This window comes from Podarcis bocagei, assembly GCF_964188305.1.
Source record: "Podarcis bocagei genome assembly, chromosome: 14".
Lineage (NCBI taxonomy): Eukaryota > Metazoa > Chordata > Lepidosauria > Squamata > Lacertidae > Podarcis > Podarcis bocagei.
Window position 1 is genome coordinate 51,334,729 of NC_138139.1, and position 14,651 is coordinate 51,349,379.

General features: G+C 52.9%; 1 protein-coding gene across 2 annotated transcripts in view; it reads right to left on the reverse strand.

Moving 5' to 3' along the window:
* Positions 1-1,171: 1,171 nt before the first annotated feature.
* MICALL2 (MICAL like 2) overlaps positions 1,172-14,651 on the reverse strand; it is a 57,465-nt gene continuing 43,985 nt past the window's right edge. For both annotated transcript variants that reach the window (XM_081169466.1, XM_081169467.1), the window contains exons 15-17: positions 13,564-13,678; positions 10,675-10,721; positions 1,172-2,699 (exon numbers count right to left, since the gene is read on the reverse strand). In XM_081169466.1, the coding sequence (XP_081025592.1) occupies positions 2,620-2,699; positions 10,675-10,721; positions 13,564-13,678 (242 nt within the window). In that variant the 3' untranslated portion in view covers positions 1,172-2,619. The remainder of the gene's footprint in view (positions 2,700-10,674; positions 10,722-13,563; positions 13,679-14,651) is intronic.

Here is a 14,651-nt window from a genome sequence, read left to right on the forward strand (position 1 = left end):
CCGGCTTGCTGAGAGCTGCGCTGCCACCTAGTGGTGAGAAGGAAATGTTCGCAGCGAGTTGGTCTCCCCACACACAAGAATCATAGAATTGTGGAATTGAAAGGTACACCAAAGGTCATCTAGTCCACACAGCAGCCCCCCCCCCCCGTTCTAACTGGTGGGGTGGGGGGAGCTGCTTCTATATGGGTGCTCTGCGCCTGGCATGCACACCGAAGCCCAATTCAGCAGCACCCTCCACCCAGTTAAAGCCACCCTCCTCTCTGCTCAACACATGAAGGGGTCTTGCGTAAGGACAGGGTGTTAAAAACAGCCATGGCTTCCCCCGCCCCAAGGAATTCTGGGAACTGTGTGGTTTGCTGGGGGTGCCAAGAGTTGTCAGGAGGCTTCTATTCCCCTCCCCAGGGCCAGATTTAGGTCTGATGTGGCCCTAAGCTACTGAAGGTAATGGGGCCCTTTCTATGGCCAGCTGTCCTTTGTCAACAACAAATCATTGCTGGTTTTTGTGCTGAATATATGCTATATGGTAATTTATGGACCTAATAGGTATCTTATGGGACACAGGTGGCGTTGTGGTCTAAACCACAGAGCCTAGGGCTTGCCGATCGGAAGGTCGGCAATTTGAATCCCCGCGACGGGGTGAGCTCCCGTTGCTCTGTCCCTGCTCCTGCCCACCTAGCAGTTCAAAAGCACGTCAAGTGCAAGTAGATAAATAGGTACCACACTGGCGGGAAGGTAAACAGCGTTTCCGTGCGCTGCTCTGTTTCACCAGAAGCGGCTTAGTCATGCTGACCACATGACCCAGAAAAACTGTCTGCAGGAAAACGCCAGCTCCCTTGGCCTATAGAGTAAGATGAGCACACAACCCCAGAGTCGTCCGCGATTGGACCTAACGGTCAGGGGTACCTTTACCTTTAATAGGAATCTCAAGCCATTTGCCCATGTTGCCATGCAACCCGTCCATGCAGAATGTAGGCACCCTATATATAGAAATGAGCAAACCAGTGATATTTGAGGGAGCAGGCTAGCAGGCGGGGCCCATGACTTACATCACAGGAGCCTACACAACACAAAACACTGTTGCTGGATGTAGGTTTTATTTTATTTGTTTTTTATCTTATATTTTGGTAATGTACATCCAGGGGTTTTTTTTTCCTTTATTTTTTTTTGGGGGGGGGGCCAAGAGAGTGGCAGGCCCTAAACTATAGCTTGTTTAGCTTATATGTAAATCTGGCACTGCCCCTCCCAGAGCTGCAATTCCCAGAGTGTCTCCCTCTTCCCAGGGAAGTCTTGGAATTGTAGTTCTGGGACGGGCTCCCAGCATCCTGAACAAACTACAATGCCCAGATTTCTTTGGGGGAAGATTAAAAATTTAAGGGTCTATCACGGTGTTTTAAATGTATGGTGACCGTTGTTGAACCACTCTGGGAAATGTAGCGGGGGGTTGGCTCCTAAGAACTCTCAGCACCCCTCAACAAACCCACAGCTCCCATAATCCTTTGGGGGAAGCCACGACTGTTTAAAGAGGTAAGATAGTGCTTTAAATGTGTGGTGTGAACCTGGCTCCGAGTGGTTTTCCAATCCTCTTGATTGTAGCCCTGTGAGGGGAATAGGGGCCTCCTAAGAGCCTTCGGCACCCTTAACAAACTACACTTCCCAGAATTCTTTGGGGAAGCCATAAGGTTTCTGGCAGCTCCATGCCCAATTGCAGTGGTACCTTGGTTCTCAAACGCCTTGGTACTCAAACAATTTGGAACTCAAACACTCCAAACCCAGAAATAAGTGCTCCAGTTTGCATACTTAGTTTGGAAACCGAATGTGCTCCATTTTGAGTGTTACGCTTCCAAATTAAGTGCCACACTTTTGTTTTGAGTGCCACACTGAGGTCTGTCTGTTTTTGCTATTTATTTGGGTTTTTTGTTTTTGCAGCTTTTTTTGTTTTGTGACTGTGTGGAACCCAGTTCAGCTACTGATTGATTGATTGATTGATTGATTGTGTGACTGCAGTACATTGTTTATTGCTTTCATTTTATGAATCAATAGTCTCGTTAGGTAGTAAAATTCATGTTAAATTGCTGTTTTAGAGGTTGTTTTTAAACGTCTGGAATGGATTAATCCATTTTGCATTACTTTCTCTGGGAAAGCGTGCCTTGGTTTTGGAACGCTTTGGTTTTGGAACAGACTTCTGGAACGGATTAAGTTTGAGAACCAAGGCACCACTGTACTCTCTTGGTAGCAGAGGAGCGAGAAACTGGTCCTAAACAGAGTTCCTGAATTGTTCTAGACTGGACTGGGATTCTCCAGACAGACTAGTGTACAGAGAAACACCAGCCAATGATCACATTTGCTCTCCAAATGATGCCAATGAGTCCATCAAGTTGGCTTTCAAGGCCTGCTCAGTTTGAGGATCTGGACCAGAGACACTCCATCCCTGACTGCCCACTTTCCAGGTTTTGAATAAACCCCTTGTTCGATTCTTCAGCTTCCTCTTTTCTTTTTTCTTTTCTATTTTTGGCCAAATGGCCTTTACTCTCCTAAAGCAGAAAACGGAAACGGAATGGCTACTCCATCACCAACAGCAAACGGACTCTCCGTCTCTCCAAAGATACTTCACTCTTCTGCCTAGTTCTTTATCTTCAACATATGGAATAAGCCAAATTTCGTTTTCTTCTTTTCACTTTCCTGGGTGTTACGGGGCACATCTGCAGAGGGTGAGAAAAACAATACAGTGGTACCTCGGGTTACAGATGCTTCAGGTTATAGACTCCCCTAACCCAGAAATAGTACCTCGGGTTAAGAACTTTGCTTCAGGATGAGAACAGAAATCGTGCAGCAGCGGTGCAGCGGCAGCGGGAGGCCCATTAGCTAAAGTGGTGCTTCAGGTTAAGAACTGTTTCAAGTTAAGAACGGACCTCCAGAACGAAGTAAGTTCTTAACCCAAAGTACCACTGTACGCACCTTTGCATAACTGAACAAGAGTGCAGTTGCGGTTGCGATCAAGAGGTGTGATAGATTATGGAGTGTAAATGCAGGAAAGGACTCAAGACTGGATTCCCAAGATCACCTGATTCCTCAGACCAGGAAGGTTGTTATCTATGGGAGGGACAGGCTGCATGGTGCCTGCTACAACTCCCATCATCCCTGGCTGGGGGCTGATGGGAGTTGGAGTCCAACACCACCACATGGAGAACACCATCTGGGCTTCTATTGGTCTTGTTTCCTCCTAGGGCCCGGACTGACTCCAGCTGCAAAAGCTGAGGCTGCCAAACAGATTACAGTCATACCTCGGGTTACAGACGCTTCAGGTTGCACGTTTTCGGGTTACGGACGCGCCGAAACCCGGAAGTATTGAAACAGGTTACTTCCGGGTTTTGGCGATCGTGCATGCGCAGAAGTGCTAAATTGCGCTTTGTGCATGTGCAGAAGCGACGAATCGCAAACTGCGCATCCACAGACACGGCGCTGCAGGTTGCGAACGTGCCTCCTGCATGGATCACGTTCGCAACCTGAGCGTCCACTGTTCGTCCACTGTTCCAACTTCGGGGAAGTTGTTGCAGGAAGTTTTTGCATCATTCTTTTGGATCTCAAGATTTATATGGAGATCGTTTAAGCAGGCTGTGTACCTTTTCATGCTTTGTTTATTGGACATGACTACTTTTGCTCTGTGTGTAGTTATGTGATACTATATATACAGTGGTGCGTCGGGTTACATACTGTCAGAGCTGCTTCAAGATCCTAGCTCACAGAGGATCACGCTAGCCAGTGGTCATTAAGTAAAAGTCTTTATTGAGTTACAGTTTCCATTCCCAAGCTGCTGCGTGCAACTCTACGTCTAATGGCTAGATCGGCGAAGCTCCGTCTGAGTCTCCGCCCCTTGTGCACCAACTTAATATCCTAGCCCTGCTCCACCTTTTCCGCCTGACTGCTCTCCTCTGGGTCCCTCTGCCCCCCAGGGTCTCTTCCTTCCGGGATTCTTCTGACGCCGACCCCCCGGAACTCCCTGTCTCCTTGCGCCGGGCTTTAGGACCTGGCTCCCTTTCCTGGCTGCCTACTGCGTCACTTTCCTGTGCATTTGAACTTGGCGCGCGTGCCCAACCTTCCACTTTCCGTCTGACCGTTTCTTCGCTCCCCGATGGAGGTGTGGCCACTCCTGACTCGTGCCCTCCCCCCTGTTGCGAGCTGCCAGCGCTTGATCTCTGGCGCTCTTCCTCTTCCCTGCTCTCTGGCTGTGACGCTGGTCCCGATTTCCAACTGCTCTCCTCTGAGTCCCCTCTGGCTCTATCTTCCTGGGGTGTCCCCCTAGGCTCCCCCCTTGCCCTGACCACTGGTGCTCCTTTCTGTGAATCTTCTGATTCACTGGAAAGACTCGGAGATCTCGGGTCGTTGTCATCACTCATCTTTTCTTCTGCCTCCTCCCCCTCGCTCTCTGTTTCCTCCCTTGCCCTTGCCTCTGCTCCTGAACCCCTGACATCCATCCCCCCCTCGAAGCCCCCCGTTCCCCCCTCCCCTCCTTCCGGTGCGGGAACTGGGTGCTGCTGTGTCAGAGGGACGAACGTCGGATACAGTTCGCTTCCCGTGGCGGGCCTCCATCTGAAGTCTCCCGGTTCTGCCTCCCTGCTCTCGTCGACGACGGTCACCTCCGCTTCCATCTCTGTGCCGCCGTGCTCGAAACCAGGGTCGTCCCCGAAAACGTCCATGTCCGTCTCTCCCTCACTTCCTTCTGGCGGCGTTGCTCGTCCTGGACCTTCCTGCCACTTCCTGCGCCACTGCTCCTCTGGTCTATCGTCCCACCAATACGAGGGTTCTGAGGCAGATCCCGAGGGTGACCCCTCCGGGGAACGGGCGTCTCGTATCGGGTCCTCGTCCGAGTCGAACCCCCGGAACGTGCTGGCAGAAAGCGTTGGCGTGAAAAGCCAGTCGTCGAAAAATTCTGCTGGCATTGGTCTATGTGGGAAGAGGGCATGAAACTCGTCTTTGAGCAGAGGTTCGTCCAAGGCGTAGCCCGGCACCCAGCTGTTCGCACTGGCCGGGGTGCCCTCCTTGGCGAGAAGGTATTCTACCCCTTCTTCCCCCCATCTGGAGTCCAAAATCTCCGTGACTTCGTTGATGCGTTCCTTCTGTGCCACTCCCGCGTGCCCGGTTCCTTCTCTGAGCGGACTCGGTGCCGTTCCGGGTTCCTGAAACCTGTGCGGTGCCTTGTAGGGGGTGAGCACCTATCTGTGGAACACCGGATGCATTCTGGAACCCTCCGGAAGCGCCAGCCTGAAAGCCACCGGGTTGACCTGCTCTTCGACTTGGTAGGGCCCCAGTTGCTTGTGCCCCAGCTTCTTCTTGGCCAACGACCTGGCCGGCACTGCGTGGGCTGCTAACCAGACCCAGTCTCCCACATGGATCTCTTCGCCAACCCTTCTGTGTTTGTCCGCTTGCACCTTGTATGCATGTTTGGCCAGCTCCAGGTGTCGCCGCAGCTGATCGTGGACCTCCTGCAACTCCGACGCGAACGCATCTGCTGTCTGCGGCTCCCCCTCCCCCATCCTTTCCAGTCCCGGGAAGGTTCTGGGGTGCCTCCCGTTGTTAGCGAAGAACGGCGTGACCCCCGTGGACACGTGCTTCGTGTTGTTGTAGGCAAACTCGGCGAGCGGCAGGTAATCCACCCACGTCGCAGGCTGTTGATTCGCATAACATCTCAGGTACTGCTGCATGATGGCATTGACCCGCTCCGCCTGCCCGTTGGTCTGCGGGTGTCTCGCCGACGCCAGGTTGATCTTGACGTTCAGGAAGCCCATCAGCTTCTGCCAGAAATTCGAGATGAACTGTCGCCCCCGGTCGGACAGAATAGACCGTGGCAGACCGTGAACCTTGAACACGTGGTCTATGAACAGTTTGGCGGTTTGCTCCGCCGTGGCCACCTTGGCACACGGAATGAAATGTGCCATCTTGGAGAACAAGTCCACCACCACCAGCACGGCCGTCTTGCCCCTCGAGCTGGGCAGATCCGTGACAAAGTCCAGGGCCACCCTCTCCCATGGTTCGACCGGAGTTTGCAGCGGTTCCAACAGTCCGGCCGGCGGTTTGTGCACCGGTTTGGCCCTCTGGCAGGTGTCACACCTCGCCACGTAGTCCGCGACCTCCCCTCTCATTCCGGGCCACCAGAAGTCCCTGGCGACTAATTCCACCGTCTTCTCCTTGCCAAAGTGCCCGGCAGTGGGCGCGTCGTGCAGCTGCTGCAGTACCTTGGCACGAAGTTCGTCTCCCGGCACGTAGATGGCTCCTTTACGGATGAGCAATCCATCTCGCAGCTGGAACTCGTCGGTCGCTGCCGTGCCCCTGTGCACCTCTGCCATCTTCGCTTGCGCGAAGGAGTCATCCTGCAACGCTCGCCGCACCGCCTCCAGGTCCACAGTTGCCGCAGCGCACGCCCACACTGTTGGTGCGAAGATGTGCATGGCGGCTGCTGGCTTGGCGTCCTCCAGATATTGTGGCTTACGAGAGAGAGCGTCCGCCATGATGTTGGTGTCCCCCGGGACATACTCTATTCGGAAGTTAAAGTTCGCAAAGAACTCAGCCCAACGTATCTGCCTTTGGTTCAGGAACTGTGCCGTGCGCCAGTGCTCCAGATTCTTGTGGTCCGTGCAGACCTGCACCGTGTGCTTGGCGCCGATCAGGAAGTGCCTCCATGCTTTGAATGCTGCATGAATGGCCAGCAACTCCCTGTCCCAGATGGTGTAGTTCTGTTCGGACTTGCTGAGCTTCCTGGAGTAAAACGCTCCCGGCCGCCAAACCCCCTGCGGGTCTTTCTGCAGCAGGACTGCCCCCACGGCTCTGTCCGAGGCGTCTGTCTCCACCCTCATCGGCCTGCTGGGGTCGACATGCAGCAGCTGCTCTTCCGACGCGAAGAGACGCTTGAGTGCCTGAAAGGACTGCTCCGCCTGCTCTGTCCAGATGAACTTCTTTTTTTTGGAGCTAAGCGTGTCCGTGATGGCCGCTGTCTGCATAGCGAAGCCTTTGATAAACTTGCGATAGAAGTTCGCGAAGCCGACAAACCGTTGGACCTCCTTCCGGTTGCGTGGGCTCTTCCAGTCCAACACCGCTCGAACCTTGGCGCTGTCCATGGCGAGCCCCTTGTCAGACAACTTGTAGCCCAGAAAATCCACCTCCGTCACGTCGAATTGGCACTTCTTCCAGCTTGGCGTAGAGCCTATGCTGCTGTAGCCTGCTTAGCACTTCTTTGACGTGTCTGTCATGCTCCTGCTGCGATTCCGAAAAGATCAGGATGTCATCTAAGAAACAGACGCACGTCTTGTAGAGGAGCCCCGCCAACACGTGATGCATGAACGCTTGAAAAACGTGGGAGCCATTTTGCAATCCAAAAGGCATAACTCTATATTCGTAGGTGCCCAGCGGCGTGAACATGGCTGTCTTCCACTCATCCCCTTCCCGCATGCGAATGAGGTTGTACGCCCCTCGCAGGTCTAACTTGGTGAACACGCTGCCCTTCCGTACCTTTGCGAGGAGGTCGTCGATTCGGGGCATGGGGAAGTCCGATGGCTTGGTCACACTGTTTAAGATGCGATAGTCCACCACAAGTCTTTTTTGGGGCGTGTCCCGCTTCTTAACGAAGAATACAGGACTGCCCCCCGCTGCCTTGGACTCCCGGATGAAACCGCGCTCCAAATTATGATCTATGAACTCTTTGAGTTCCTGCAGTTCGTCCTCAGACATGGAATACAGCTTCCCTTTAGGCAGCGCCGCCCCCGGCAGCAGGTCAATTTTGCAGTCATATGGTCTGTGGGGGGGTAGCCTGTCCGCCTCCTTCTCGCAGAAAACCTCCAAAAATTCTGCGTACTTGTGGGGAATCGCTTGCAGCGTGCCTAGCAGCAGCTGTGACTCCTCTTCCCCTCCTTCCTGCCGGGGGACGATGCAGTGTTCAGCACAAAAGGAAGAGCCGAAGGTCAGCTGCCTCTGGTACCAAGCCAGCGTTGGGCTGTGCTTGTCCAGCCAACTCATGCCCAATACAATGGGCGTGTCCGATAGTTGAGTGACGTTGAAGCTGATGATTTCCTTGTGATTCCCAAGGCGCATCACCATTGGTGGCGTCTGCTTCACCACTTGCCCCCCTAGCAGCTCCCTGCCATCCACCGTGACCACCTGCAGGGGCAGCGTGGCCGGCAGCAACTGTATAGCGTGCCGGTCTACAAAGTCTTGCCCTATAAAGTCCGCATTGCTTCCCGAGTCAATGGTGAGCGGCACGTCCATGGTGATTCCATTGGGCAGCTGGAGCGATGCGGTGAGCCTCACTACTGGTTTGGGCGGGAGGGGGTCCATGGGCTGTGAAATCTCCGGGGACTTCTTCACTGACACGTCTGGCTGGGCCCCATTGCCTCTTCCTCCAGCCAGACATCGTCGTTTCCCTGCTGTGGTCCTCCTTGTTGCGTTGCTGCAGTTACCATTGCTGAGGCTGCAGTGTGCTTGTGGAGCCTCCGGGGACACTCTTTCGCCCTATGCCCTGGATCCTCGCAGATGTAACACTTCCTGTTCCCTCTAGGAGGCTTCGCTTTCACTGTTGTCGGTGCTAGGGCTCTGGCTGCTGATTGAGCCCTTGCACTTCCAACCTCCATAGGTTCCACTCCTCCTCCTGGCGGAGGCGTGGATTGCGCACGCGCTGCTTCTCTGGGAAGGAAGGAGGAGCCCCTGGCTGGTTCGCGCCCTCCACGCCCTTCGTCCCTGCTCCACGGACGTTCTTCCAGCCGCACCCCCACCGCCAGCGCCCTCTGAACGATCTCCTGCGTGGTCCGGGGTCTCTCCCCCCTCGCAATTTCATCTTTAACAGAGCCGTGCAATCCCTCCCAAAACAGGTCTCTTACAGGAGCCGAATCCCTGTCCCATTCCAGAGCACTGACCAAAGCGAAAAAGCGGGCATGATACTGCCTTACGCTGGCCCTCCCTTGTTTCAGTCCATGTATCTGCTGCCGAGCAAGATCCACGTCAATGCTTGATAAGAAACACCCATCCATCGCTTTAATAAAGGCATCCGCATTTTGGAGCGCCGGAACCTTATCCCTCCACAAATTGCGCAGCCATGCTTTAGCTTCCCCATGCAAATGGGACATGATGAACCCCACTTTCTCTTGCTCATCTCTAAAGTCTTTTTTCAGCAGTTCCAGTGCGCACATTACATCTGCTCTAAAGTTGGGGTACTGCTGCAGGTTCCCATCGAAGTGAGAGACCAGACGGCCTGTTCGTCTCGCCAACCCAATTCCCTCCTGTCTGGGTGTCAGTTGCCCGTGCTTCGTAAGCATGTCCAACCTGACCTGGAGATCCCTGCAGGCGGCAGCTGCCTCCTCCTCTCTCTTCCTGGATGCGAGAGCCTCGGCATTCAGTTGTGACACTGCTTTTCTGAGTTCCTCTATCTGCTGCTCAGCCGTCATGTTGTCTGCCGTTCGTGAGCTAGCTAGTAGGCACCTGCTTCTCTCCTCTCCTCGAGGCTGTAGATGCCCACAATTTGGAGACGGAGCTTACTGTCAGAGCTGCTTCAAGATCCTAGCTCACAGAGGATCACGCTAGCCAGCGGTCATTAAGTAAAAGTCTTTATTGAGTTACAGTTTCCATTCCCAAGCTGCTGCGTGCAACTCTACGTCTAATGGCTAGATCGGCGAAGCTCCGTCTGAGTCTCCGCCCCTTGTGCACCAACTTAATATCCTAGCCCTGCTCCACCTTTTCCGCCTGACTGCTCTCCTCTGGGTCCCTCTGCCCCCCAGGGTCTCTTCCTTCCGGGATTCTTCTGACGCCGACCCCCCGGAACTCCCTGTCTCCTTGCGCCGGGCTTTAGGACCTGGCTCCCTTTCCTGGCTGCCTACTGCGTCACTTTCCTGTGCATTTGAACTTGGCGCGCGTGCCCAACCTTCCACTTTCCGTCTGACCGTTTCTTCGCTCCCCGATGGAGGTGTGGCCACTCCTGACTCGTGCCCTCCCCCCTGTTGCGAGCTGCCAGCGCTTGATCTCTGGCGCTCTTCCTCTTCCCTGCTCTCTGGCTGTGACGCTGGTCCCGATTTCCAACTGCTCTCCTCTGAGTCCCCTCTGGCTCTATCTTCCTGGGGTGTCCCCCTAGGCTCCCCCCTTGCCCTGACCACTGGTGCTCCTTTCTGTGAATCTTCTGATTCACTGGAAAGACTCGGAGATCTCGGGTCGTCGTCATCACTCATCTTTTCTTCTGCCTCCTCCCCCTCGCTCTCTGTTTCCTCCCTTGCCCTTGCCTCTGCTCCTGAACCCCTGACACATACGCTTCAGGTTACATACGCTTCAGGTTACAGACTCCGCTAACCCAGAAATAGTGCTTCAGGTTAAGAACTTTGCTTCAGGATGAGAACAGAAATCGTGCTCTGGCGGCGCGGCAGCAGCAGGAGGTCCCATTAGCTAAAGTGGTGCTTCAGGTTAAGAACAGTTTCAGATTAAGTACGGACCTCTGGAACGAATTAAGTACTTAACCCGAGGTACCACTGTATATATGTTGTAAGCTACGCCTTGAGCATGGTTTGAACTTTGGAAAGGCAGCATGCAGATAAAATGACTGATTGATATTGCTTTAAATGTGTGTTGTGAATATGGTCCAGATCTGACCCAGCATATCTGGTCTTATCCAAGGACAAGGCTTCCCCCCAAAAAAAAGATCAGGCTTACCAAGCTTCTGGATCATGGCCGCTATCACTTCATCTTCTTCAATTTCCCTGAGGAAGGAAAGACAGACAGTTGAAAGGGGGGGGAGAATGCACTCCAGATGTTTCAGCAGCTGGAACGCTATGGAGAACAGCGCACTGAACTATGCAACTTAGATAGATGAGGACTCTTGGCTTCATAAAGGTCAGGAATGACCCTTGGCTCAGCTCAGCCAAGCCAGACCCTACCTTTCAAAGGAGCAGAGTGCATTCTACCATTCCAGCCCCTTCCCTCTCCCCTGTTTCTATCAAGGAAGCCATCTCCTCAAAAAACTAATCAAGGAGGCAGGAGCAAAGAAAAGTCAGGAGGTTGCCTACCGCCTCTCTGCATGATTCCCTACAGCAATTGTGCCCCTTTCCAATCAACTGTTGCCGGGATTGGCTAATTCTGCCATGTCTCTGTGGCGCAAATCATCAGATCATTCTTCTATCGGAGGCACACGATGATTTGTTTCCCAGAGGAGGCTGCCCGTTGTCGTCCTGCAGGAGTTCCTGTTCTGCTCATTCGTCCAAAGAGGCGAGCAGAGACTCAAGCAGAGACCCGGCAGGGAGCCTCGCCTCCTCCCTGACACTCATTTGCAAGTCTTTTTCAATTGAAGCAAGCCCTTCGGTTTAACTCAGCAAAGTTTTGATTTGATTCACAGAAAGTTTTGTGGGGGGGGGGAGGTTGGGGGGGCAGCAGGGGAGAGAAATACCAGGCTGGCAACGTAGCCTCTTCCCTACCTGCCTAGTCAGCGAATCCTTTCAGAGCTTGGAGCGAAAAGACCTGGACCGACAAGGAAACGGCAGCCAGAAACTAAGACGGTTCCTAATTACTCCAAAAGGCTTGCCAAGGAGCCGGACCCTATGAACCTCGATTGGCAGAAGGAGCCAGTAAAGACCCACTGTGGGAGCTTGTTGGCCGTTCTCAGAAAACGCTGAGGCCAAAGAGGGCTTCCTCAATGCAGGGCCCTCTATTAAGAAGTCCTGCCTCCTTTTCCTGAAGGGGCTTCCTCTTGAGGAACAGGAAAACCAGGAACAGGGAGGCAAAAACGGAAAGAAGAGGCAGGCAGCCCAACTTTGCAGCCTGTTCCACTCCTACACAGGGAAGGGAGGAACTGACAGAGCCCTGAAGCGCCAAGACTGGAGAGGATGGGAGGGGTCCGAGTTCAGCAGCAGAGCATCACCTTCGCATGGCAAAGGTCCCAAGTTCAGATCCTTCCTTCTTACATGTGGGGAGGCATCTTCCTTAGGACTGCAAGATGCCTTGCACTGAGCCCTGGGGCCATATCTAGCTCAGGTCTGTCTTCACTGACTGGCAGTGCCCCTTCAGGGGTCTTCTTCTACAACTAATCCAGAATGCGGCAGCTAGACTGGCGACTGGGAGCAGCCGCCGAGACCATATAACACCAGTCCTGAAAGACCTACATTGGCTCCCAGTACGTTTCCGAGCACAATTCAAAGTGTTGGTGTTGACCTTTAAAGCCCTAAACGGTCTCAGCCAAGTAGACCTGAAGGAGCATCTCCACCCCCATTGTTCTGCCCGGACACTGAGGTCCAGCGCCAAGGGCCTTCTGGCGGTTCCCTCCCTGTGAGAAGCAAAGCTACAGGGAACCAGGCAGAGGGCCTTCTCAGTAGTGGCCCCCGCCCTGTGGAACGCCCTCCCACCAGATGTCAAAGTGATAAACAACTACCTGACATTCAGAAGACATCTTAAGGCAACCCTGTTCAGGAAAGTTTTTAATGTGTGACATTTTAGTGTAATTATTATTATTATTATTATTATTATTATTATTATTATTAGTCTCTGTGGTAGCCGCCCAGAGTGGCTGGGGAAACCCAGCCACATGGGCGGGGTACAAATAAACTGTTGTTGTTGTTGTTGTTGTTGTTGTTGTTGTTGTTGTTGTTGTTGTTGTTGTTATTCCACTGCCTCACCTGTCCTTAAGGTCAACAACTTTTCTGTGCAAGTAAAAGTCGGTTTTTGCAGCTGGCACAGATTATGCAAACCAAGCTATGCATCTACTTGCTCTCTTTGCATACGGTTACGTTGCAGAACACGGACGACCCTGCAGCAATCACCGTGATTCCCATTGCATAATTTGTTACAGCCATTTGGAATTCTGATTCTGTCTTCTGCGGCATTAGCTACCCCTCCCAGTTTGGGGCCATCTGCAAATCTGATGATCATCCCCTTCATTCCTTACAAAGATGTTGATGTCAGGGACCGTGCAGAGGAGGGCGGCACTGAGGAAGAATGGTGGGAGCCTCCCCCTTGCCCTGATCAGGATCCTGATTCTCCCCAGGAGCAGAAGGACAGTATAGATTTGGAACAGTGGCTTGCAGAGGGACATAGTTCAGAAGGCAGAAGCTGGGAAATACTGGATGGGGAACAGCTAGGAGAAGGGACACTGGGAGATAGAGAGTTAACAGATTCACTGTCTCTGGAAAGCATTCATCCACTCTCCCCAAGGTCAAGAAGGGCTGAGACAGTGGCAGAACAGAAAGCAGAGGGGACAAACTCAGATTACAAGACGTAGGAGTGACGTAGATAAAGGGGGTGTAACCCTTAATTGGGAGCACCGCCATTCTAGGAGATGGGTCCTTTGTTCTCTCACTATGATCATTAAAGGTTCTAACTGGTTAGAAGACTCCTTTTCCTTTGTTCTGCTTATCTGCTGCTGGGTGGGCAGCGGGCAGGGAGAAAGCCGATTCCCTGAAGTCTGACAGTTGAACAACAACGGGTCCAGGACATAACCCTACAGTACCTCACTTGTCCTTTTTCTCCAGGATGGTGAGGGATAGGCAACAGAGTGAAGGCAATGCACAGCCACAGCCTTCTCCCCCACCCCCTGCCTGAAAGGCCTTTGCGCACCTGAGTCGGTCTTCATCCAAGTCTTCCACGATTTTATTCCGGTCGTTGACTGTGGCCACGTACAACGCCAGCAGCTCCTCCTCGCGGGCCTTCTCCCTGGGCGTCTTCGAGAACTCTGAGCAACAGGGGGAAGGGAAATGGGACAGGCCATTACCATTAATTGGCTCATGAAACATCCACACAGCTGTGAGTGGGGCAGTGGCAGTGGTGGTGGGGAGGTGGCTGGCAGGACTTGCCAAGAAGAAGAGGAGGAGGAGGAGGAGGAGGAGGAGGAGAAGGAGTTTGGATTTGATATCCTGAAGGAGTCTCAAGGCGGCTCACAATCTCCTTTCCCTTCCTCCCCCCCAACAAACACTCTGTGAGGTGAGTGGGGCTGAGAGACTTCAGAGAAGTGTGACTGGCCCAAGGTCACCCAGCAGCTGCATGTGGAAGAGCGGCGAAGCGAACCCGGTTCACCAGATTACGAGTCCACCGCTCTTAACCACTACACCACACTGGGAAGGCATGTGAAAGTCCAACCCCGTGTCCTGGATTCGAGTGGCGACAGTGACGGCAGGAGAATGGAAAAGAAAACTGAAAGGACGAATGTGCCTTCCAGCGGAGGATTGGCAAAAGGAACAGAATGAGAGGAAGCCAGGAAGGCATGGAAGAAGACATGGAAGTACAGAGGAAGCCGCGGACGGTCTTGCCCCTTATTCACCCAGTAGGCCTCTACCATGAGTGTCCGCTTTTTAGAGTTCCAGTCATGTTTTAAATGCATTTGCTGCTGCTATGTTTTGAACTTTAATTTTTTTTTTACCTTATGTGTAAATCACCTTGAGGTGGTGCTTTAGAAGGAGGTCAATAAATTAGTTGTAATAAATAATAATTTTATAATAAATTTATCACCTGTCCTTCACCCCAAGGTCCCAAGACATTACAACATGGGTAGGCAATCTAAGGCCCAGGGGCCGGATCCGGCCCAATCGCCTTCTAAATCCGGCCTGCAGACAGTCCGGGAATCAGCGTGTTTTTACATGAGTAGAATGTGTCCTTTTATTTAAAATGCATCTCTGGGTTATCTGTGGGGCATAGGAATTTGTTCATTT